We start from the raw sequence: 24,880 nt of genomic DNA, 5'->3' as shown, positions 1-24,880 counted from the left end.
TCACACTATACATCCCCTCAAGCCAGCAGGTACACCACAAGACAGGATTTGAGACCAAAATTCAGCCACTGTGCAGGGCCTGAACAAAAAATAAAGTGATAGGCAAAATTTGATCTTGAGACTTAAAAAATAATCTGTTTCTCATATCCTAGAAGTCCTGGCGTGGAAAAAAGCCTCTCTGAGTTACCACTTGGTGCCACGCTGGAGCAACTGGTGTGGACTCCAACTGTGCTGTGCCAGTTTGTGGAAAAGTGGGAGAGGAGGAAAGCCAGATGTGGCCGAGTGGGTGGCTGCTTCCCTCCCACGCTGCAACAACTGGCTGGGGCCCACTGTCCCCACAGCACTGGAATGATGCACCAGAAGAAACATCCCCTCCTCAGCACAGCTGCTCCATCCCTGCAGGTCACGCCTCTCCTCTAGCCACATGCAGCTCAGGGGAGCCAAAGTCCCCCAGACCCTTTTGGCCCCACACTCCCATCTGCACTGCTGCAGGCTGGGCCAGAGATCCACTCCCATCCTCCACAAGGACCATGTTTGCAGGCACAAACAAAAGAGGGATTTGCCTTATGAATTAAAAAGATAAGCAAAATGCTTTTTTGTTTGCTTTGCTCACACAGACAAGGCATAGACAGGGCCCTCCATGGTACACACCCAGGTGGGATATCTTGCCACCTTCCTCCTCCACCTTCTGCCGTGAAGTTAAAATGTCACCTCTGCTTCCCTCCTCCCTTCTCTGTGCTACCCCATCTTGCAGGCACAGGCAGCCACCCACCCCCATTAGGGGCATACAGTGTTTTGGCTCCACACAGCATGACAGAGCCCCTGGGACAGAGCTGAGCACCTGGGAAAGAGAGCTTCTTTTTTTTCCTCTTCTTCTTCTGCTGCTGCTGGTTTGAGGGCAGAACCTGTCCCTGGGAGTCAGGATCACAGCTTGACCTGCCACCAGGGCAGGCAGTGGGCTCTGTAACTACAAAATCAGCACTTGTGTCCCGAGCCTTAGGTGACACTTTGCCAGGGGGTACAGGCAGCACAACTGCACTTTGGGCCTGTGGGGTTTTCCCCACACTTGCTGGCAGAGCAGAGGACGGTGTCCCAGGGCTCCCCCAGGAGGGAGCAGGACCTCTGTGCTCCAGCCCAGAGTCCAGACCCACCACGGCTGCGTCTAAAGGCACGGCTGCCCGTCCCTCGCCGTGGCCCTGGCCGGCGGGATGTGCTCCAGGGCCTGTATCCCCATCAGCTGCTGCCACGTGCTCCTCCCGGCGGCAGGATCTGTGGGCTAAGCCGCTGTCCTCAAGTTTCACACAGCTCTGGCAGGCCTCAGGCAACTGAGCATGATCAACCAGCCCTGCCAGCCTGTCCCCAAGGTCAGCTGGAAGGACAGTCACCTCAGGGGGTGCCTCTGCCCATTGGAGCAGGCCGGCAGTGCCAACACCGGGTCTCAAACCCCTCTTATCGCAAACTGTCACCGTTCCTTCTTTGTCCTTGGTCTCAGACAGGTCTTGGATGTATTTGGTGCCCTTCTGCAGGTTTCCAGTCACCGCCTCACTGGGGATGATGTCTGGATATAGCCCAGCACACTGGGCAGCTTCTGGCATCTCTGGGCAGACAGCACAGCTTGTGGGAGACTTTGGCAAGAGGGGAGACCTCTCGTCAGGCGAGTCAGAGCTGCGCGGCTGGAAGAGGAGATCGGTGAATTGCCTGCAGCAGTTTGCAAAAAGGCCGTTCCCCATGATCAGTGGCAGCACCGGGTCACAACAGTCAGCTGTGTTTCACACATACACTGCAGTCCCCACAAGGCACACTCCCACACACAGCCTGTGCCCTCTGCTGCCTTCTCACGCTGTCAGCCGCCTTCTCCAAAGAGGATTCCTACTTGGCCCTAGGGTAGCAGGATGCAGAGAATCCGCAGCCGACTCCACACAGGATCCCACGTGCTTGCTGGAATTGGATGCTGGACACGCAGCAGTTCTCCCAAAGTGCTGCCCGGCGACCTTCATCCACCAGCACACCCTCACCCCTCTCCCCGACTGCCACGCTCACACCACGATACCACCAGGCCCCGGAGCAGCTCCCACAGCGGCGACTCTCCTCTCCTCTTCTCTCCTCTCCTCTCCCTGCCGTGCTGCGGCACAGCCGGGCTCTGACAGGTTCTCCAGGCACTCCCAGGGGATGCCGGCCCGATCACCCTGGCCCGGGGTGGTTATAAATAGCCCGATCTCGAGTGCCACACCAGTGCAGCATGGGATGAGTGCTCATGCCCCAGTGCTGCCAAACCTGAACAAGTGAGATGCATTGAATTACAAGGCGAGCCAGTTACTATGGCACACCCGGGCCCAGCACAGCCATCCATACTAAGCAGGCGAACACAAAGCAGGCAGGCAGTGAACCAGTAAATAGTTTCCAGACAAGTTTTCTCTCCTCTCACCCTGCTCTGCCATATCAAACACAAATAAACCACAAAACTACACACACAACCCCCTAACACCTCTCCTCTCTCCATGCTACGTTAAGAAAATCACAGCAACTGAAGCAGGGATTATGGAGCTGGAGATTTCTCCAAGCACCAGGTGCCCTGGGGAGGCTGTAACCAAGCAGGACACTGCTGGCTGCCAGCGAGGCCACGCTGCAAACGCCTGCTCCTCACTCTCCCTCCGCAGCATCAGCCGGGCATCACAGCCCCTCTGCACACACCCTGTGCTGGCACACTGAGCTGTGCTGCTCCACACTCAGCTATGTGGGTCCCTTCAGTGCTCCAGGTTTCCCGGGACACATGTAGAGAGCCAGATCTTTCAAACACGTGATGTGACGTGCAAGAGCTGCAGCCTAAACCAAGCAGCCTTGGACCTGCCTGGGAAAGCATTCACAAGCACTGGACGTGGCTACACGGACAGGAAGGGACACAACTCTGCACCAAGCAGAAGAAAAATAAACGCCACAACTCTAGTACAAAAACATCAGAACTAAAACAAAGCCAGGACCACACAGGTCACGCGGTCCCTGCTCAAGGCCAACACAACACACAGAGAGCAGGGCAATCTCCTCTGCAACAGCAGCCCTGGGAAGGTCAGGAGCAGCCCCCGGAGCGTCTGTGCCAGCCAGCCACCTGCCAGGAGAACGGGGCTGAGAAACACACTAGCAGCTCTCCACAGAAGACCCAGCCAGCTTCTGTTGTCCTTTTAAATGGAAGAGGAATCAGAAGAGAAGTCTCTCCCAATCCAACTTGTTTCAGCTCCTGTAAGCAGTAAGCAAAGAACCCTCAGGACCTCCACGGTTGCTCCTTCCGTGCAGGAGCTGATGGGCCTTGGAGCTCCAAGACTGGGTACCCCTCAGCCTCGTGAGCCAGCACCAACTTTCAAATCACATCAGTATTGCTAACTTATGTTTTTCTGATGATTTTGGAAGAAGTTGTACTGACAGTTTCAACTCTTCTTACTTACTGAGAGACCTCTGGGAAAAAAAATCTCCCCCTGGAGAAGTACCTGGTCAGGTCCCATGAAGCTGGAGCCACATTTCTTTGACTCCAGCCAAAGCAAGCTCAAGAGTAGCATGATATGTGTCAGCTTTAACATACGAAGGCTGGTGTCAGTACAGCAAATGCAAATTAAATTTTAGCTGAATAAGTAATTAAACTAAATAAATAGTTTAATGAATCCAAATAAATTGACTAAATGAAGAGGCATTAGCTCCAGAGACGGCCCTAATGGAAATGTGACTGCAGGACATCCCATCAGGGGAGGCAGGAGACATGCAGAGGTGCCTCCATCTATCTCCCCTGCAGAAACCACAGTTTCCCAGGAACTTCCAGCACTTTAGGTGCAACAAGGACTTCTTTTAATAAGGGCCCACAGTAAAACATTAGAGCTGCTCTATTGCCATCATTAAACTCAAATTGGTTCTAGCCCATCTGTGGGCAGAGGTACAAGATCTCCATTTATTTCTCAGCAGCTTCACACCACAAGGACCGACTGGCACGGAGAACAGTGCATGGTGGGGCTGCAGCCTGCAGCACTCTCAGCAGGGTCAAGCCCCAGGACATCCATGGGATCCCACAGCTGCTGGCTCAGGTATTCACAAGCGCCTGTGCTTTGCACCTGGCACTCTGACTTACCCACACTGTACTCTCCACATCTGGGAACTACATTTGAACCCGTTTGTAAACTTTCCATCTGGCCAAAACTTCGGAAACTTAGCCCTGAAACTGGCTAACCCTGCTACAACTGGGTGACCCTGCTACAACAATGTGCAATTCAAACATCACAGAAATCAGGAGCAAAGAGTACGACTAAGGCAAAGTGCAAAGCTCAGCACCAACAAAAACATCAACTGTGTCAGAGAGAGCACGTTTCTCAAACTGCAAAAGAGCCGAAGGAAGGAATCGCATTTTAGACAGATACTGAGAAACAGCCGGTAATTCTTCTCGTCTCTGTGCTTAACTCGGGCACATACCTTAGTGTCAGAAAGCTACTGGGACAACAGGAGCCCAAGGCATGGAACCAACCTGCTGGTGTCTGTTTGCAGCGGGACTGGCAGAACATCAGGCCTGCAGACAGAAGTAGCAGCGCTGGGAGGCAACAGCTACAGCTCCACAGTGTTGTAGGGAGGACTCCAGCTTCATCCCATGCTACCACCGACACCTGTCACCACAGCCACAGCGGCTCTGGATAAAACTACATGCAGCACGAGTCTGGAAGGATCGACTTTGCCTGTCCTGAGAGTCCCATATAAACCTCAGTGTGGCCAAGAGCTGCCAGGACCCACAGAGGGAGTGGCAGGGAGCTCTGGGCAGGGTTTGGAGGGGAGATCTGACAGCTGTGCTCTTGTCCTCAGCAGTTCCCACTGCCCTCCTGTGTCCTGTGGCACAGCTGCACCCATTACCCCAGAGCCTCCCACTCGGCCACCCTGTGCTGGCCGCCCGTGGCTGCCCCAGGTCCTCCAGGGTGACACACGGCCCTGGGGACCAGACTGCAGTGATCCCTTCAGCTGGAGAAAAGAGCCTGCACTTCTGCAAGCGTGCATCTATTTTCCCACCCAAAGAGGGAAAGTTATCCCCTGTGTAAGTGCCTCTATGCCAAACTGTCAGGAAAACGTCCTGCACTCAATAATCTTAAGAGAAGTAGAATGCAACAGAAAGTTCCACTGGCAAAGGGGAATGCATGAGCTCAGCTGCATCAAGATGTGAGAACCAGATGCTAACCCTGAGACAGCCTTGCTACTACAGCAAAAATCTGACCTGCTGCCAAAAGTGATAGCCACTGCCACCACGGCAGGAGCCATATGTTGGTTTTCATCTCTGGCATGCTGTCCAAGCACTGCCCCATGGACTGGCTTTGCTTCTCAAATACAAATAAAAAAATGCATGAACTTCAGACCTTTAAAGCTTCTAGAAATAACAACTTTCCAGCACAACCAATGGAGCACAATGCAGGAAAGCAAAGCGGGTGCTGGGAAGCTGTGCCAGGAGAGGGGTGTGCTGCCAAGTTTAGTCATGTAGAGACGACGAAGGCAAACACAGGACTCTGCAACACGGCACTGGTTTTACTGTGCATGAGGCAGTTCTGTGTCTGCAGGTGGATTTATCTCAGTGCATGTTCCTGACCTACTTATTTCCACTTTTCAGCTGGGAAACCCAGAAGCAAGGCTGCTCAAGCAGAGCAGCAACCTTCCAGCAGGAGTTCAGCTCTTATCCCACCGGCAGAACCACCCTGAACACGATCCCCTCGGGATCCCATTCTTCATCTCGCCGCACAGATGCTGTGTTACCACGCTCCTTTCCTCTTCTTATCCTTGTAGTGGTGATCAGATTTCTCTTGCACAACTTTCCCCTGATTCTCTACTGAAAGTCTGTTAGAACTGCATATTAAAAAACCCCGAGTGGCTAGCAATTCAGCCCTTTCCGAAACACCAGTGAACCTCCAAGGTCAGGCAGACAGCAATAGCAGATCCCAAGATTAAGAATCAGCCTTCTGACCTTGTTGCTAATGCACAGCAACACTTGCTTCCCCAGCAGTTTTCCATTAACACCTGCATTCTCTGCTGCTCTAACAGAAGAGGTGGCTGAAGGCATAGGTGGCCAGGACACTGACAGATGGAGGGACTGAGCTAGAAAAAAACACATCTGGGCAAGACAAGGTTGAAAGGCATTTTATGGTAGCCAGAAGCACTGATAAATTTGCATGTGAGAGACTTCTTCTAAGGGCAGTGAAAACCATATAGGCACAAGAATAATCCAAGAGACGCTGCACACATCGACTGTCTCTGACCTCACACTAGCTTATAAGAAAGGTACTTTAACCCAAAACAGCCCCCAACTCCCTGACAAGACCTTCCCCACTCCTCCCCAGATCCAAGAGGTGCCTGAGCAATTGTGCAGTGCTGAAACACGTGGAAGATTTTTCTACCTTCCATCCTCCCTCAGCAATCAATTGCACCCAAAGAGGCAGGGATTACACCACGTAACTTTTTAACCCAGTTGCTGGCACTGCAGGCGTGATGCCTGCTTCAAAATCTGGCACGTGTGGGAGAGGGGGAGGCTCTCAGCACTGAGCTCCCCACTCTTGAACTGCATCCAACTTGCTCCACCACCAAATGCCAGTGAACTTTGCTTTAGTGACAAACTTCAAAAATCCACCTCCACACCATAAAACTGGGGGGAGGGGGGAAGGAAGCAGCAGAGAGGTCACTCAGTGGATTCACGTGCCTCAGGACGAAGGCCAGCCACAAGCCATGCTGCTTGTACTTTAGAGATCAGAGAAAAAAGCCAAGCCTGAGATCAGCACTCAGGGATGTAAAGTTCTTGAAAATATAACACACTAAACTGCAGCTGGCACTGAGGACAGCCAGGACATGGGGCTGCACCTCGTCCCTGGCCTGAGCCACTCAGGCTCCGATACAAATCAAGAACAGTCAGCCAATAACTAGTTAAAATCTGGAATTTCCAGCTGAGGTCTCAAAGTCTCTGCCCTTCCCAGAAAAATTCTTGTTTCTGGGTGCTTCTGAGTATTTCCTAACGTGTCAGTGGCTCCCGCATGCCGAACTTCCAGGAGGATGCAGCCCTCTCCTGCCCGCCACCTCCAGGACACCCATGTCCGTGCGCGGGCAGCCCCACGCGGTGCCGGAGCAATCTCAGCGCCCGGCGGTGCCCACCCTGGCCCGGCCCGGCCCCCGGCCCGGGGGAACGGGGCCGCTCCCGGCCGGGCCCCCCCGCGGCCGCGCGGTGGAGCGGCCCCTTGAAGGTGACCTTCACCGGGCCGGGGCTCCCGCTCCGCCGGGACGGGCCCGCCCGGGCCGGGGGCGCCGCCCGCCCCCGAGGCTGCCCCGGGCCCCGGCCCCGCCGCGCCACGGGCGGGCTCCGCGAACCGCGCGGCCCGGCCCCCTGCGGCCTCGGGCCCCGGCAGCCAGCGCGGCCCCGGGGCTGCGCGGAGCCTCCCCGAGACACGGCGGGGCCGCCGGGCCCCGGCACGGCTTCCCCGCCGAACGGAGCCCCCCGGGCCGGGGGCTCGGGCGCGCCCGGGCTGCTCCGCCGAGGTGTCCCCGGGCGGGACGAGCCGCCCGGGTCGGCAGAACCACCCCGGGTCCCCAGCGTGGCCCCGGCCCCCCGCGACTTTGCCGGCGGGCCCCGGGAGTCCCGGAGCCGGAGCGGTGCGTTCGCACCGCCGGCCGGACACCGCCGGCCCCGCGGGGCCGGTCCGCGCTCCCGCCGCAGGCCCCGGCCCGGGCCCTTACCGGGGCGCTGCTGCGTGTCCGCGGGCCGGCTGGCACGGGGTGCCGCGTGCTGCTGGTCGGCGCCCTGCGCGGCCGGCACGGCGGCCGGCGGCATCTCGCCCGCTCGGATGACCATGGGCCCGAAGGACAGCGCCGTCCGCCCGCCCCACGTGGTGCGGCCCCGCCGCCGCTACGGCGCCCGCCGCGGCCCAACCCCCGCGCCCGCAGCGCCTTAAAGGGGCCGCGCGCCCCGCCGGGACTGGCCCCGCACGGCCCCGACAGACACCGCACGGTCCCCGCACGGCCCCCGACAGACACCGCACGGCTCCGGACGGACCCCGCACGGCCCCGCTTCCCGGCCCCGCGCCAAGCGGGGACACGGCCAAGGAGGCCCCGCAGGCCCCGGTGAAGGTCATCGGCTGCCTGCGATCTACCCGGAGGCCGCAAGGTCGCCGGGGGGCACGGGGGTGACACCGCGCCCGGCCGGGCCCGGGGAGCCGCGGCTGTCCCGGCCTCGTGTGCCCGCAGCCCCGGGGCCGGCCCTGGGCCCGCTGCGCCCCTGGCAGCGGGAGCGGGCGGACGCGGGCAGAGCGGCCCGGTGGAGCCATCGCGGCCCTGGGGCTGCCCCCGGGCACGGGCAGCTCCGGCCTCCAGCCCCTCATGGAACAGGAGGGAGCGCGGAGAGGTTTGGGTTGGAAGGGACCTTCCATTCCACCCCCTGCCATGAGCCGGGGCACCTTCCGCTAGACCGGGTTGCTCCAAGCCCTGTTGTTACCGAACAGGTTATAGTTCATTAAAAAGGAGTCTATGCCGCAGTGGGGAGAAACGTTGGGAAAATCTTTAATTGTAACACATAGGGTTTAGTAGTATGTAAAAAATCCAAAACAAAACCAAAAAAACCCCCAAACTTTCTTAAGAAAGGATGTTCTTCGGATGTTCTTTCAAAGAAAGATCTGTTTGATTTTTGTAACTTTCAAGTCTAATCAACAAGAAGGGAGATTAAATCTGTGAAACAGAGAGCAGCTAACAAGAAAGCTCTTAGTGATGTACATGTGTTAGAAAAACAAAGTTTAGGGCTTCACATGCTTCAGTGATCTCAGACTTGGGGGAGGAAGTTGATATAGCTTGTGAAGAAGGATGTACCACTGGCAATGGACACAAAGAATGCTAAATTTATGGGCCACAAGGACATTTGGCAGGACTCCCAAGATAAGGAAGAAACTAATAAAACCAACTCATCTGAAATTAGCTCCAAGTGGGTAAATGGTAATTCTGGCAGGAACTGCAACCACCAGCCCAAGAAACTCACAGGCCCAAAAGAAGAGAGAAAAAATAGAAATGGAGTGTGTGGACTAATTAGCATGAGAAGCAAGAGAATCATTACCCAAGAGAAGACAGAATACTAATTAATAAGGGAACTAGGTAACTTGTAGCCAATGAACACTAACTCCTTTGTTTGCTAAAATGCATAAATAGTTAAAAGTTTTGATAATTGGCATACATGTTTGAAGGAGCCATCCCCACGTACCCAGTGCTGAGTAAAGTAATGTTGGCTTTCTAACCTAACAAAAAAACTTCTGTTTGGAGAGTTTATTTTCCAGGTTTTGGTGTCAGCCTGGCCCTGAACACTTCCAGGGATGGGGCAGCCACAGCTTCTCTGGACAGCTTGTGCCGGGGCCTCACCACCCTCACAGGGAAGAATTTCTTCCAAATATCTCATCTAACCCTGCCCTCTTTCTGTTTGAAGCCATTCCCCCTTGTCCTGTCACTCCAGGCCCTGATAATGATCCCCCCCATTTACCTGCAGGCCCCCTGCAAGGACTGGGGGGCCACTCTGAGTTCTCACCAGAGCTCTGAAGGGGCTCTGGGTGGTGAGGTAGGAACCAGTTCTGGGACAGGCAGAAATGCTCATGGTTTGTGGCTGGAGGTCCTTGGTGCTGGGGCAGGACTTTACAACCCTCTGCAGATTTCAATCTCTTTATTAAGAAAAAGGCATATTACAACAATTCCTAAATTACAGCTCCATACTCTAGTCTCTGGGTGTTAACGCATTTTGAAAAGCACTTGGTTAAAAAGCAAAGTCAATGTGAACATCATCCTGGCAAATAAGGGTGACATGTAGCGAGATGAACATTCAAATAAAGCAGAGCAGTGTCAAACCTTTGGCATCTGTCCCTCCACGGCGCTCCCCAGCATGAGGCACAGGCGTTTATTGTTCTCACTGAGCTTTGCAAACTCAGCCAAGGACAATATTTTTGCTCCAACAAAACTGCAGCTGCTCTGGGACCAGGGGAGCAGGTACCACGGGTGCTGCCCTCCTCCTCCCTCTGTCAGAGCCCTCCCCAGGGTCCCGGCACAGCTCCAGCCAGGAAGGGGTGATGTCACCACACTGAGGGTTAGACCCTCTGCACAGACTGGGGTGACAGTGACTTAGAAATGTACAGACAGTGCTTGTCCCCACAGGGCTGCAGAGAGAGTCTGATGCTTCAGCCATGCAAAGATTTGGGGGATTCCCATGGCCCAGTAGTTTAAGTCCTGCAATAATTGCAATGGTGAGAAAGGGGAGCTTTTTTTGGAAGTCGCAAGATCGGGGAAATCTATCGGGAAGAGCTGGGAGGCATCACCACACCCTGTCCAGGGAGGACCAGGCGCCACTTGGGTGTGGGTTGGGTGCATGTCTTGCACACTGGCAGCTTCGTGCCCCTGTTCCTGCCCAAAGGGGCAAGGGGAGAGAGGGTGAGATGAAGGGATCGGATATGGTGGCAGTACTGGATGTCCCCCTCCAGGTCCTTCTGTCCAGAGGCACCATCCGTTCATGTGGCTGGGGCAGCAGCATCTCTGCAGGGCAGGAGGAGAGGGGACAGAGGCAGAAACAAGACCCTGGGGGGCAAAGGGCACCTCTGACAGCGAGAGGACACGGAGCGATCTTTGTGCTTTTACAGGCCGCAGTGTCTGGCAGCTCCTCCACAGCCACTGTGCTCATCGATCCCAGGCTCCTCCTGCTCACCCAGCCTGGCACACTGGCACTGCTGATCTTATCCACAGCATGAGGCAACCCACGGGCATAAGGGAGTTCTCTCCCCTCCTGTTGCATTCCCTGTAGGACTTGGCAGCCAGGCAGCGACAGAGCAAGAGAGTGACAAGAACAGGCGTGCACCGAGGCAGCTGTAGCGCCAGTGCAGTGAGACTGGCTCCATGGGGCTGCTGGGACATGAGGGCTGGTGTTCTAGGAAAAAGGCAGGTGGTGTGGCTTCATTTGGGCAGCAGGAGCAAGTTCACAAGGCTGCACACAAGGACTCAGAAAGGTTCACCTAAGCCCCAAAAATGAAAGTCCCTCATCAAGCTGCTGATTTACCTTCCCGGTGGGGAGAGCCTGGGGAGAACCCGGGAAGGCATGGCCAGCACTGCAGTGCTGCCACTCCTCTGCTTTCTGGGAGCTTGTTTTAGGGCACTTGTGCATAGAGATGCACTGTGCAGAGCAGAGCACTCCCTGCACACCACCAGCTCGAGCTGCTTCTTGCTGTGTCGCTACCAGCTTTCCTGGGCACCCGGAGAGACCACCCCTCAGCCCCTCCAGAGCACCCCTCAGCTGGGCCCTGAACCTGGCTTCACATGCCATAAGGCAGTTCCCAGAAAGCCTTGGGCTCTGCCTTGGGCAAACCTTCCCCAGGCAGTGGGGCCCAGTGCAGAGTGTCTGCACAGAGCCATGCAGATGCAGCAGTGGGAGGGTTAGGAGGCTAGCAGAGATAGGAAGGATGCAGCCGGAAGCACTTAGATTAGTCCCAGCAAACACATTCAGAAAATATGGCTTTTTAGTTAATGGGGTCAAGAGGGAGAACTCCCTGGCTGATCTGTACAGGGTTAAAATAAGTCCAGGGGAGTGTGCACCCCTCACCAGAACTGGCTCTGCTGCAGCAAGTGCAGCAGGCACATCTCACCCATCCACCACTCACCCCACACCTGCTGCAAGGTGCATTTGCAACATCACTTTCTTAGACAGCATTAGGAATAATAATAATAATAATAACTACAATGATGAAAAGAGAGATTAGCAAACCCAACACATCAAATCCATGAGCCTCGGCAGAGCTGCAGAATAAAAGGGGGAGCAGAGGAGAGGAGCCCGGCTGTTAGTCTGTAGACAGCTCTCAGCACGTAATGGTTTACACACAAGACGTTGTTTAACAACCGAGTGTTATTGCTATGCTTCCATTTCCAGTCTAATCATTAAGCTTTACAAATCAACATCAAACACTGCCCGTTCCATACAGAGCACGTAGGTGTTGGTGATTGCACTCCTTGGTCTGTGCTCTCAGGTGTGTGGCACAGGTCAGAGCTCCGTGCACCCTTTGGATTCCCAAGGAGTCCAGAGCACAGACTAAATGCACCTACAGATCGCTGTAGGTGCATTGCAGGCTTAGCCCTTGCAGGCTAAGGGCTCACTTACAGTGTGAGTGGGGGGCGGGTCTGTTAGAGTCCCCAGCCCAAGGAGGGGAGGGCAGGCCCTGCCTGTGCTCCAGCAGCTCCTGGGCTTGGAGTATCTCCAGCAGCTTTCTCAGTAAAAAATAGGAATGCTGTCTTTTTGATTTTTTTTTTCATAATTTTGATCTCTTTGATCATTTTATATAAATACAAAGATTAAAATAATTTATCTCAACATCATTTCTATTACAATCATACAGTGTATTCCCTTCAAAACAAGTGCCTGTATGTGTATTTATATATATATATATAAGTGTATATATAGTATCTCTAGAGCTACCCTCTCCCCCAGAAAAGCAGCAGTGACTGAAGCAGGCACAGCACGCAGGAGCTCATCCTTCCTGCTCTGAGGCAAATGTACTCAGGGAAAAGCACAGGGCTCACCCTGACAACTCATTTCCAAGCACATTACATTGGCATGAAGGGGGAACTGGGGTGCTCCCTCTTCATCCCCTTGGGAAACACTCCCCTTGCTGCAGGTGGCTCTGCCTGCCTGCCCATGGGCTCTGGGGCTCCGGACCTGCCCAGCTGCCCACCCGCACCGGGAGCACTGGGAGGAGGAAGAGGCATCAGGGGACGGAATGAGATCAACTCCTTGAGCAAGCTGCTAATTAGTGGTGGAGAGGAAAGGATCCTGCAGCTCAGATAGGGTTGCTTCATTTACATACTAGGCACTATGGATGATGATTGTTAGGAAGGTATTTACATAGAAGAAGGATCATACCTCTCCCTCCCCTTTTCAATGCTCAGGTCAGTCATGAGCTCCATGATCTCATCAAGGAGTTGGTAATAAAAATGCATCATATTGTGTCTATCGGGATTGTCTAGGAAGGACGGGAGAAGCAGCTTTGTGCACCACAGCTGCAGGAACAGCTGAGCACACAGGGACACTCACTGGCCTCTCTCACCTTAACAGAGAGACAAATCCTCAGTAGAACCTCTCAGAACCTGAGAGAAACAGCAATTTCCAGAGGCCAAGGGCAACTCACAGGAATGAGGTGCCCAGGCAGCCTGGGCACACAGTGCTCTGCCAGGGCCTGTGAGTGCCCTGGACATGTTCTGTGCAGCCTCCTGCAGGGGTGACAATCTGGGAGGCAGGTGGGGGCTAGTGGGGGCTCTGTGCTCCCAAGGCAGCAGTTCCAGACATGTCAGGGACTTCAAAAATTTCCTGCTAGAGCTTTTGTGCCCCAGGAGCTGCACACCTTGGCCGGCCTTCAGCCAGGGCAGCTGCTGCCTGGGTCCTGCCAGGGGGGTCCTGTCCAGCGTGGCTTTGCTGCGCTTCTTCCCAAACCCAGGGGTGTGTTAGGGACCATGGGAGCAGCTGGAGAGTGCAGGGTCCAAGCCCTCAGAGGTGTCCTGGGGGAACAAGAGGGGTCTTGCCCTCCAAAGCCTGACTATTCACATTACAGCCAAAGAAAACGTACAAAAGCTGCTAATTTCTGCCCTGCTAGTGCAGCTCACATGCTTCGGGGTTCGTTTTTACCAAAGAGCTGGCCTGGGGACTGCTGCTGCAAATCTCATAAAAGCATTTTAATAGAGTATATAAATATTGAACTACAAAAATAGACAGCTCTGACTGTACGGGCACACTGTGGCTGAGCGGGGGCAGGCCAAGCCTCACTAGTCTATGATGGTGACGTCTTTGAAGAGGTTTCAAACCAAACTGGAAGGAAATGGGGTCTGATCACCCCCTGCAGCTCCCTCCTGCCTGTGCCAGCCATGGAGGCAGTGAGGGTCCTATGGGAGGCTGCTGCCCACCAGCCAGGCAGGGCACTGGGCACTGCTGCCCCAGCACAGCTGGGCCAGCCAGGGCTGGCAGCCCATGTGCTGGGGCAAAACCTGCCCCTTGGATTGCCCTGAGCAGCACAGGTCCTGTGGGCGCCCGAGCAGCGAGATCTTTGCCCTGCCTGACCGCTGCAGCCCTCCCCTCCTAAGGGTGTTTCACAACACCCAGGGAATGGATTGTAAAGCTGACGGTTTGGCTGGAGATCGGGCAAGGCTGCCCCAGCAGGGTGAAGGCAGCTGCCTATGACTGCAGTGCTGGGATGGACAGGAGGTGTTGAGGGAGGACAGGGGGGCTGCTCAGCCCTCGGCGGTAAACCCAGACCTGGCTGTTAGATGTGCCTAAGAACCGAAATGCTGGTGCCGAGAGCCCTGTGCGGAGGTGCACAGGGCACAGCCTTGCTCCAGCAGCACGTGGAGCCTGGCTGTGGCGGGCAAGGAGCCATGGGAGGACTGGCGGGACTGGTGCTCCCAGCCCTTGTCCAGCCACCTTGTCTGAGTCCTGTGTGTGAATGTAATGTGGGGGAAATTCATGTGGAGACAGAGTTCAGAGACAGCCAAACCACTGCACAGGAGAGTGCAGGAGGGGACCTGGAAGGGGATCCTTCTGTCACCCACAGGATGGACTGTTGTTCAGCTGCCTACATCCCAGAGAACCTTCCTGATGATGTCCTGGGCCCTCTCCAGGCCAGCCCAGTGTTGGTGATGCCCAGGGTTGGAGGCCTGGCTGAGCTCATCCCACTGTGCCAAGCCACACGCTGCACAGCCTGTTGCTGCTGCACACACATCTCCCGGCACCCCTGGCTGGGGAAAACACATCTGGTGTCCACTCTGAGGGCAGCAGCAGCAGGAAGATCTCCTCATTGCAGAAATGCTTTCTTGCTTTTTTTTCCTTCTTTCTTTTCTTTCTCTCTTTCTTTCTTTCTCTCTCTCCTTCTTCCCTTGGAAGCTCTGGACAGGCACTGGACCATGTCCCCTCCACAGCCCAGGTTATGGGTGCTCCCCTGTCCCGCCAGTGACACCCTCGGCTCAGACCCTTCGGGCAGAGGAGTCCCCCCGGTTGCCTGTGGGTGGGAGGTGCATGCAGGGCATCCGCTTTCTGCTGCCCCCTCACCCCCACCAGGGGATGGGGAAAAAGAACCTTGGTCGCCCGCCCCAGTGCTGCCAGGCTCAGGCCTTCCCGGCCGGTCGGGCCATGCTGTCCCCTCGTTGCCTATTCCTGGGCCCGGTGGGCACCGTGGGCACCGGCCCCCTGCCTCTTTCCAGGTTCGCCCATGGTCGACCTGGCCCTGGCCGCCGGGTCCTGCGGGGGCTGCCGTGGCGGCCTCTGCCCCCGGGCAGTGGCGCCGGTGGAGCCGCGGGGCTGGGCTGGGGGCTCTGGCGACAGGCGCTGCGGGCCGCGTGGCCGCGACGTGTAGAGGAAGAGGGCTGGGTCGGGCATGGCGTCGTGCTCCTCCTGCACGAGGTCCCTGGGGCGGCCACTGTCCCCGGGCGGGTGCCGGGCAGGGGCCCTGTGGCCGCGACGCCGGGGCCTGCCCTCGGCCGGGGGCTGCTCTGGGGGCGGCCGCCCGCCCACCCGGGGGCCCGGCAGGCGCTGGGCCGTGGCGTGCAGCTGCAGGGAGAGGTAGGCGGCCGCCTCCGTCTGCTTCTGCAGCTCGGTGTCGAGGATGGTGATGCGGTGGCTCCGACGCTTCAGCTCCTCCAGGAACCGGCGCTCCTTGCTGCGGAGGCTGGACCGCAGCGCAGCCACCAGCGTCTCCTTGTGCTGCAGCTCCTTGCGCAGCTCCAGGTTGTCCTTCTCCTTCTCCTGCAGCTGGGCCTCCATTGCCCGGCACTTCTCCTCTAGCTCCCGGTCCAGGACATCTGCGAATCAAAGCACAGAGAGGGGTCAGGCAGCAGTGGCTCCATCCACTGCTCCTGGCAGGTGCGTGCTCCCAATGTGGATATGGCTACTGACCACTCCATGGTACCAGCCATGTCCCACCAGTGCCATTGAGGCTGCATGGATTCTTCTTGGAGCTGGGGCTCCAAAACTTCCCATGAGCTGCCCGAGCGTGGGCTTGCTGCCAGCACAGGTACAGGAGCCCTGTCAGGGCTGAGCCACGGTGCCGCTGGCACAGTGCCACATGTAACACCCAAATGTGGGGTGACAGCAAAGGCAGTTTCAGTGGAGGATGTTGTTGCCATGGAACTTGCCATCTCTACCTTTAAATCAGAGTTTTAAAATTTCCCTAGGTCACTAAGTTTTCACCCTAAAAGTGACTTTGAGTATGTGCAGAGGACGTGGAGGCATACATGGGCTGGGAGAGAAAAGGAAATGGTTCAGGGAAACCATCAGCTCAGCTTTGGCCTCAAGCCCTGGGACTCCACAGCCTGGTTAACAAGGATGGAGATGTTAATCCAGGATTACAGAAGAGCTGGGCTGTGCTCAGCAGAGAAGGAGCTGCCGTACCAGGAGGGAGGACTGGGCTCTGGGGAACCCCATCCTGGCGCAGGACGGTCAGGCAGCCAGGGGATTCGCACCTTGGGTGAACAGGCGGAGCTCGGTGGGCAGCAGGAGTGCTGGGCTGGACTCCTGCCCCCAGCAGCCCCAGCCACCCACTCTGACACCCAGCCCTTGGCAGGGCGCTGGCTGGCACCCACCCACGCTCCCTGGCCTGCCCAGACCTGCTCCCGTCCTCTGCAATACTCTGCTTTTTACTATACGATTGGCAGTCCCTCACAGCCTCAGCTCCTAAGTGCTGCTGCAGAGGGAAAATGCTTTATAATGAGGTCCCAGGGAGGCAGTTGCATGCAGTAATTATTCCATGAATGACATTAGAAGAGCATGGAAAAGGAGGTGCTGCCCCATAAACGTGGCAAAATGATCATGCTCTTTGTCAGCTCTGAAAGGCTAAAGAAAGGATGGGCAGGGACCATGGGTGGGACTCGCTGCGTTGTGGCTGATGACACCCTGATGGCACCTGGTGGGCTGGGTGCCAGACCCTTCACCATCAGAGAGCCCACTGGTGCACGGAAGGGCCCCTGGCTCCACGGGAGGAGCTGGGAGAGTAGAATCCCCCTGGAGCCAGCCATGGCACTGTGTAAGGGTGCCAAGGGCAAGGACCCCAACAGCCCCAGTGAAAGCAGCCTGCACCCGCAGCCTGCACCCCTGGCACGGCCTGCATCCCTGGCACGGCCAGCCCTGGTGCCGAGGACACAGCGCAGGCTGGGGCTTAGTGCCAGGGACTGTGCCCAGGCAGCACCAGGGAGGAGTTTCAGCTTTATCCCTGGGAAGGAGGTGGGAGAGGAACCAGGCTGCTCACAGAGCATCCTCTGCCAGCTGTGGGGATCCTGGGCGACACCAGCATTTACTGTGCTGCCAGCAGCCTGTGAACTGCATGCTGCCTTCCCAGCCCTGCCCTCAGCCCCTCTGTCCCCTCAAAGTCCATGTCCCCTCCCTGGGCAGCCCCAATGGGTCCCCTCTGGCCCAGGCTTTTCACACCTACACATGCTCCCCCTTATCCTGTGCCCAGAGCTGTGCTCTTACCTTGCTGGCGGGCCTCCAGCTCTTTCATTTCCAGGTCATGGGTGAGCTCTGGAAGAGAAATGGAACAGGACTGAGGAGGGGCATCCCACCCATCCTGCACTCCCTGTGTCTTCCTCTGCTCACTCTGGGGCACTGAACATTACTGAGGCTGCAGCGCTGCCTCTGCCAGGCCCATGTGGGAGCGTGGCCATCAGACTGAGCTAATTCTGGCAATTGATGTTATTAAGCAGCCTGGTGGCCAAGGCAGCGTCCGTGGGTCCTATCCCACAGCAGAGTGGGAGGCTCCATTCCTCTGGCAATGCCTTTCCTTTTTCTAAGAGAGTTGCTAAACCATTTTCAGTGCTTTAAATCAGAGCAAAGAACAGAGCAATGGACTGAAAATAGATCAAAGGGTAAGTTGCATTTCATAATTTACTGCTCCAGGCTGATCGCTGCCTCTGTGTGTGACGCAAGCGGGGCTGCCTCATCCCGGCACAATGTGCCTGCAGAAGGATGCTGCCCTGCTCCACTGCAACGTGGACCTTCCAAATCCCATGAGCTGCAGCCCCTCCCTGCCTGCTCAGCCCTGACATGCTGCCTGCCTGCTCTCTGCCTGCTTTCTACTTAGTCCTGGGCTACAATACCAGCTCACAGAGGGCAGCTCAGGGACCTTCTGGAGTTCACTTTACCCTGCACACTCTTACAGACAGTTCCTTTTGAATTAATTATCACAGCCCGCCCAACCACCAACAGCCCTGAGCAGAGGAGGAGAGAGGCAGCAGCAGCATTCATCTGTTTGGGGGCTTTTTTCCCCCTGAAAATGAGTTCAAATGGTTAATCTTTGCCCTACATTTTTCTTCTAATCTGCTTGCATGTTGACTCTAATCCTCATCACTGCCATCCTCCTGAAACGGAACGCTTGGCTCAGGCTGCTCTGCCTGTCTGTTTTGGAAAACAAATCTGTAGTGAGAAGGCAGAAGTACCTGAGAACGTATTGCAGTTTCTGGAAAGCATTCAGTGTTCCCGACTGCCCCAGTGGGAATCAGTGGCCATTGTGCTATTTTTCTGAAGCTAAAATAATAGGTTTGGAATCTCAGATATATTCCACATGAAAACCAAAGCAGTTGCCTATTTCCAAAGACACTGCCCTGCTGAACAAGTGCAGGGATGACACACATACAGCCTGGGGTCTAAGCTTCTGTGCTGGAGCCATGGGGTCTGGTAGGGACCTGCCCCAGTACTGCCTCCATGATCCCCGAGGGGCAGATTAGAACCAGCTCTGTGGGAGGGAGAGCCCTTCCCACAGGGATGCCTCAAAGAGACCAAGGGAACAGTGAAAAAGTCAGAAACAACAGTGCCAGGGCAGCAGACACGGCTCCGCAGGGCCACAGTGAGGAGGAACTGACGGACTGTCCCCACTCTTCTGCAAACAAGCCCCCCAGATAATGGCATTCAAATGTCATCAAAATCACCTTAAAAATACCAGGTGTTGACCCCATCACTCTTGGCAGAACAGGCAGTGCAGAACCACACACCTCACCTGTAGGACAGGGCCTCTCCAGTCAGACAGGGCTGTCCATGGGTCACACTGGGAAGGGGAGATCACTGATAACCAACTGTGCAGCAGGCTCATTTCATCCCCTGGAGGCAGACCCCCCAGTCTGATTTAGGCAGGAGAACCCCACTGCCTTGCTTGTCTGGAGAGGCCATAGATGAAACCATTAAAACAATGAAACAGAACAGCAAAAGCTCAGAAAGGGTGGGGAAAATAGCCAATTTTATCAGTGCAGACATGTCTTTATTTCCCATGAATCCGTGAGGATGAGAGGCTGGAAGACAAGGCGTAATTAGCTACAGCTGAATTATTGATGAGAGCAGTGGCATAACTTGGAACGAGTTTCAGTGGTGGCAGGAGGCTGGGCAGCTGTCACTCCTGTGGGGATGGCTAGAGGGGACAGTGACACTGCTGCAGTGGGGCTGTGGGTGGGGGCCAGCAGCTGTGCAACCCACAGCCACAGCCAGGCAGAGCCCCAGCCCTGTGCTGCAGTTGGGGCTTGCCTTCCCTGCATCCTGCCGAGTGCCTGCGTGAGCACCCTGGGGTGCCAGCAGGAGCCTTCCTGCCCAAGGTGCTCTATGAGCAGGCAGCTCCCACACACTGTGGCCCTCCCAACGCTCACCTGAGCAGTGCTTCTGCAAGCGGAGGATCTCCAGGTGCAGGTCATGAAGCAGCTCCATCTGCTCCTTCTTCAGGAAAGCGATGTGCCGCTGCACGCTCTGGATCTGGTGCTCCAGGGACACCGTCTCCATCGTAACCAAATTCACGGTCCAGGCCTGTGGGGAGCGGAGACGGCTGGTGATCGAACGTGCAGCAGCACACAGGGCTTGTGAGCCCCAGAGCCCTTGTGAGGGCCAGAGCCTGTGGGTGCAGGGTGGTGCCTGCTCTCCTCTATCCTTTCCACAGGGATGTGGCTGTGGGTGAAGCAGCCCTGCTTAGCTGATCCCCAGGGAATGGCCCCAGACCTCTCATCACCCAGTGCCTGTGGGGCCAGGTCCCATCCTGCCTGCTCAGAGACTGCATGGGCAGAAAATGCTGCTGCATGGACCCTGACATCGCAGCAGCCATTTCTGTTCTGAATTTGGCCCCAGGAAATATTTCATCGCCGAGCAGGATGCATCTGGGACAGGATTGCTCCCCACCGTCCCCAGGTGGGAGTTGCACCAGAGACGATTTTGGCTCTCACTTGACAAGCCACACACTACGCAGCAGTAACTGCAGCAAGCGATCCAGCACATGAAAAATAAAATATGCTCCGTCTAACCTGATCAGCGCTGTGTGACGAGAAGAGTCATGTTGTCTTCCAGGAGAAGAAATGTCTCCCCTGGTAACCTGCCTGGCAGACAAGAGCTGCTGGCATCTGAGCTGGGCTGGGGGTCCAGCACCACGTGTCATCAATGGCTTCAGCAAAGCAGCTGCGTGAGCCACCCACCTGTGCTGCTGCACAGAGAGATAAAAATAACCCCTGAAAGAACCATTAATCCTGGGAAATAATATTTAGTGGTGTGTGGAATCTGTCCTTGCTCCCCACACCCAGCCCAGCAGGAGGGAAGCTGCAGCTTGGCAGGTATAGGAGTAAAAATGATCCAAATTGTGTTCTGCTCTGGTTGTCCCTACCAGAGGGGTCAGGCCCACCTGTGCCAGGGGCTGGGACTAGCCTGGCCCCTAGGAGGGCTCTACGTCCCTACGTCCTCATGCCAGTGCAACAATTATGGGAGTCAACTGGCATCTGCAAGAGACCAGGGATGCAAACCATACCATGGATACACCCTCCTGCCAGCCCTGGCTGCGATGGGCTGGGCTCCGGAGCAGCTTCTTGAAGGGAGTTGTGGTACTTCATCTTGAGAAACATCAGAAAGTAGGTTGGCCGAAGCCCAGGGGACACATAGCGCTATTTTCAAGCACTTTGTTCTGTTTAGTTGAAATGTCTTCAGTAGAAATGGCTGCAAATTTTCCATTGAACTTTCCCTTCTCCCTCTAAGTAGGAAATTACTCTTTTTTTTAACCAATGAAAATGTTTTCCTTTAAAAATAAATAGTTGATAAATACCAAGCTGTAAAGGAAGAAAAAATTTGTTTTCAAAGAAAACAAATTTGGAATTGAGATCTATTTATTGTCTCTGACTTGGAAGCTGAAGAGTCTTCATAATTTAACTGTGTATGTGATCAAAAGAAGTCTGTCTCCAAAATTGCTGTGGGAAATCTTTAGTGGTTTGAATCAGCTTTGCCTGTCCAACATGACTTTCGCTGTTTCTCTTGAGAAACAGCTCTCAGTTTGTGGCAGGAACATCTGGGAGTCCTATGTTGAGGAGAGAGCACCTTGTTTTGTCTAGCCATGAACCTCCCACCAGCACTAAGGGAGGCAAGGGCAGGACACAGGGGCAGGACACAGAGGCAGGCAGGGCAGGACACAGAGAAAGGCAGGGCAGGAGCTGCCTTCATTGGAAATGGGAACAGTGCTGCTGCCCAAAAGCAGAGATGGGAAGAGCTCTCGTGGGGCTCTGAGGACCTGAGGCTGCTGCTGTTCACCACTTGCAGCCCCACGGGTGACAGGAGGAGTGTGCTGTCCCCTCTGCAGGTCACACAGCTCTGCCTCACAGGTGTTGATGCAAGAGCCAGAGCTGATAATGAAGCTGCAATCTCGTCCTGAGGTTTCAGTAGTATCAGTGAGGCATTGGAGTGTCCCTAATGTTATGAGGGCAGTGGATAAGTGCTTACCTCACCAAGGCAGTGTTCACCTGTTACCCCAAAGGGTTTCAGAACCAACCTCTCAACAGTTGGTACCTTCCCTGAATTGCTTCTGAAGTCAAGTGGGCACTGCAGCAGCATCCTGAGCCTTTAGTCTGATGCATGCCTTCAGTCTTTTCACACAGCACGATCCTTGGGCAGTGCTGGGAGTTAATAAAGATTAGCTGCTCTTGGCTGATTGAGCACTTACAGGGCCAGTGCAGCTCCCATTTAGTAATGCCAAAACTCCCCATGGCGAGGGCTTCAGAGCACCCACAGTGGTGATGACCGTAAGTCTGTGCAGTGAACTAAGGCAGAAACCTTCACCCTGTGCCACAGACATGAGAATCGAAGCAGTGACTGGAGCTGCCCCTCCCATCAGCTCCCCCTGCCCCAACTGGACAAGTGCAGCTCCCAAAAGGATTCTTGTACTGCAGCGAGGAGGAATGAGGTTGGATGCCCCTGCTCCGATCCCTGCCTTGCTGCTTACTTCTCTTTTCCAGACTAGTTCTAACTTGCCAAGGCAACTGGTGGTGGAAGCTCTCAGAGTGACCATGTACTCAGCGGCTTTGAGGAGTTATATATTAGGTTACAACTCTAGAAAACAACGTCGTTCGTAACAAAAGCCAAGGGTAAGCGATAGTTCTCTTTAGCTTGAAGGATACTCTGTGCCCTTGTGCTTCTGAGAGTTGTACATGAACACACACAGAAGGAAAGGAGGCAGCAATCAGCTGAGTGGTGGGGTTTGCCCCTATTCAAAGTTGACACCTACAGCCTGAGCTGGCCCCTGCTCAGCTCGGGCTGAACAGCTCTCCCCAGTTTTGGAGACTAGACATCCAGGGAGCTTTCCAGAAACAGGGTTCCCCTGCTGATCATCCAAGACTTTGAGCATAGGACTGTTGAGCCAGTGCTGGGCTCAGCCCCCTGCAGTTCTCCACATGGGGTGACCATGGGCACAGTCTTGACTGCTGAGCCTTCCTGTGGGCCTGCCCCTGCCTCTAAACCACATTTTACCCCCCACTCCTTATCCTTTCACCATGCAACCACAAACTTTGGGACAAGCACATTGGGAGTCCTAATCTCAGCTGGTTGTTTCAAAGCACTGTTGGAAAACCCCAGTGAGATTTGCAATTTCACCCGTTTATCAAATTCTTATTTCACAAACCAAAATGACTGAAGCAGCCTCTTGGAGTAGTTACAATGACTGAATCAGTTGCAAGAGTTGATTTCCTTTGCCCAGGCTGATTTGCTTTGGTTGAGAATTTGCTTTCAGGGCAAAACTCTACTGAAGTCTGTTGATCAGTGCAAATCAGAATCCCAAAATTTTGATCCAAGGAAAACCCTCCATCTCAATGATGCATCCGAAAGGCAGATGCAGTGTTGCATGTCCAATGTACCCCTGCACACACACCACCACAGCAAGGTCCGGCCCTTATCCATGTGATCATTATTGCCCATAAATGGCGAAGTAGCTGGGAGTCAGAGGGCACAAATGAGGTTTGCAGGAATAGGTCGATAATTTATCCTGCTCTGCTTGCCAGCAACCCCCTCTCCATCACATTAAAATATATACAGGAATAAACACTGATACACACTAAAAATCCATAGTGCTTAGTATTTACAGCTCAAATAATACAAAGAAAAACTTAGCAGCAATGCCATGAAGCCAGTGTATCTTTAATGGAGGAAAATTAGACAGCAGGAATCTCAGAAACTTGCAGAAGGTCACAGAGGCAGTAGCAATGCCAGGAATAGAAACCAGAGGTGAAATCCCGGCCTTGGAAAAGTCAGTGGGAAGCCCTTCCCTGATCTCAGCAGAGGCAGAATTACACTCAGAGTGCTGTTTGCTATTCATTATCTGTCAGATCTATTTACAGATAAAATCAATACAGACGTTGATTATAAATTATTGTGTTTTCTCTCAATTCTCTGAGCACAACTGCCTGAAGAACAGCCCCAGCGAGGCTTGTCAGGGTGCTGCGGATTCTGAAGGCAAGGCCGTGCTTTCTCCTCCCGTCTCCGGGGGAATTCGCTACGGATCGAGCTCTGCGCCGGGAGCCGAACCGGGCCCGTCACCGCCGCTCCGGGCCAATCCTCCTTCCCGGGGGGTCCCGCGGTGCCGCCCGCCCGCCCGCCGCGGTTTGGCAGCGACGCTGCCCGGTGCCGGCGCTGAGCTCCGCAGCGGGCGGCAGAGCCCGGCAGGGGCGGGGGGACAGCGGGGACAGACCGGAGCGGGGCGGGCACCGGCGCTATCGCTGGGGTCACGTACCGGGAGAAGCAACTCCTAGAACCGGCACAGCGGGGCTGCGGGGAACTTCTGCGGGGCCGCCCCCGCAGCCTGGGGACCCCGCCCGCTCCGCAGCCCGGCCCCGCGCTCCCCGGCCCCGCGCCCCCCGGCCCCGCGCCCGGTCCTTACCTGGGGGGAGCGGTGGGGCCCCGCGGGGCGCCCGCTGGGCGTCATGGGGCGGCGGGGCCGGGGCCGGGGCCGCGCCGGCTCCCGCGCTGCCCGCGCTGCCTGCGGCGGCCCTGCCTCGCCCGGCCCGGCCCCGCCGCCCGTAAACAGGCGGCAACGTGACCGGAACTGGGGAGCTCCGCCGGGGCGGGCGGCCACGGGCACCGGGGAGAGACCCCCGCCCGGGAACACTGCCCGGACCCGGGCCGGGGGAACCGCCGAAGGGGGAGCCGCATCGGGGACGGGCCGCCGCTCCCCGGGACCCTCGGTGAGGTGGGGGCGCCAGTCCCCGGACCCCTCGGGCCCCTCTCCCGCTTCTCAGGACCTTCGGTAGGGCTGGGTCCCGCTCCCCTGGACTCTCGGGACCCTGGTCTCAGGGACCTCCAGTGAGGCGGGGCTGCTCTCCCGGGGGACCCTCGTGTCTCCTGTCCCGGTCCCCGGGGACTCTCGTGTCCCCGCTCCCCCAGACCCAGCGGTCGCCGCTGCCCCGGGGGCGCCGCCGCCGCTCCCGCCGCTGTCCGCGGTGCTGAAGCCTCGTCGGGCCCCGCGGCCGCCGCCCGCCCAGCCCCGGGTGCGGGGACCCCCCGAGCAGCCCCAGGCGGCCAGAGCGGGGGACTCGAGGTGTGCGGGAGAGGCAGCGGCGGTGTGTCCCTGTGGGGGCTGCAGTGTTACCG

The 24,880-nt window shown here is 56.1% G+C and overlaps 2 protein-coding genes across 4 annotated transcripts in view; both read right to left on the bottom strand.

The window, feature by feature from the left end:
- CLUH (clustered mitochondria homolog) overlaps window positions 1-7,857 on the bottom strand; it is a 33,076-nt gene extending 25,219 nt beyond the window's left edge. Inside the window, exon 1 of one of the 2 annotated variants that reach the window (XM_050322142.1) lies at window positions 7,723-7,857. In XM_050322142.1, coding sequence (XP_050178099.1) covers window positions 7,723-7,837 — 115 coding nt within the window. In that variant the 5' untranslated portion in view covers window positions 7,838-7,857. Of the gene's footprint in view, window positions 1-841; window positions 1,992-7,722 lie in introns of those variants that run through there. The other variant, XM_050322141.1, reaches the window with a different exon arrangement.
- Window positions 7,858-9,662: 1,805 nt separating this feature from the next.
- Window positions 9,663-24,278, bottom strand: CCDC92B (coiled-coil domain containing 92B). Of its 2 annotated transcripts, none has more exons than XM_050321941.1 (4): window positions 24,171-24,278; window positions 19,651-19,804; window positions 17,495-17,542; window positions 9,663-15,828 (listed from the first exon to the last, which is right to left on the bottom strand). In XM_050321941.1, exons 1-4 carry the CDS (start codon window positions 24,213-24,215, stop codon window positions 15,179-15,181), a joined length of 897 nt encoding a protein of 298 aa, XP_050177898.1. In that variant the 5' UTR covers window positions 24,216-24,278; the 3' UTR covers window positions 9,663-15,178. The 2 variants fall into 2 exon arrangements, with proteins under 2 accessions (XP_050177898.1, XP_050177899.1); XM_050321942.1 differs by lacking the exon at window positions 24,171-24,278 and adding an exon at window positions 20,293-20,308.
- Window positions 24,279-24,880: the final 602 nt, after the last annotated feature.

This window comes from Myiozetetes cayanensis, unplaced genomic scaffold, assembly GCF_022539395.1.
Source record: "Myiozetetes cayanensis isolate MyiCay16 unplaced genomic scaffold, myiCay2020 scf27, whole genome shotgun sequence".
Taxonomy (NCBI): Eukaryota; Metazoa; Chordata; class Aves; order Passeriformes; family Tyrannidae; genus Myiozetetes; species Myiozetetes cayanensis.
Note: the sequence above shows the minus strand (reverse complement) of the source record. Positions and strands in the feature narration are given on the sequence as shown.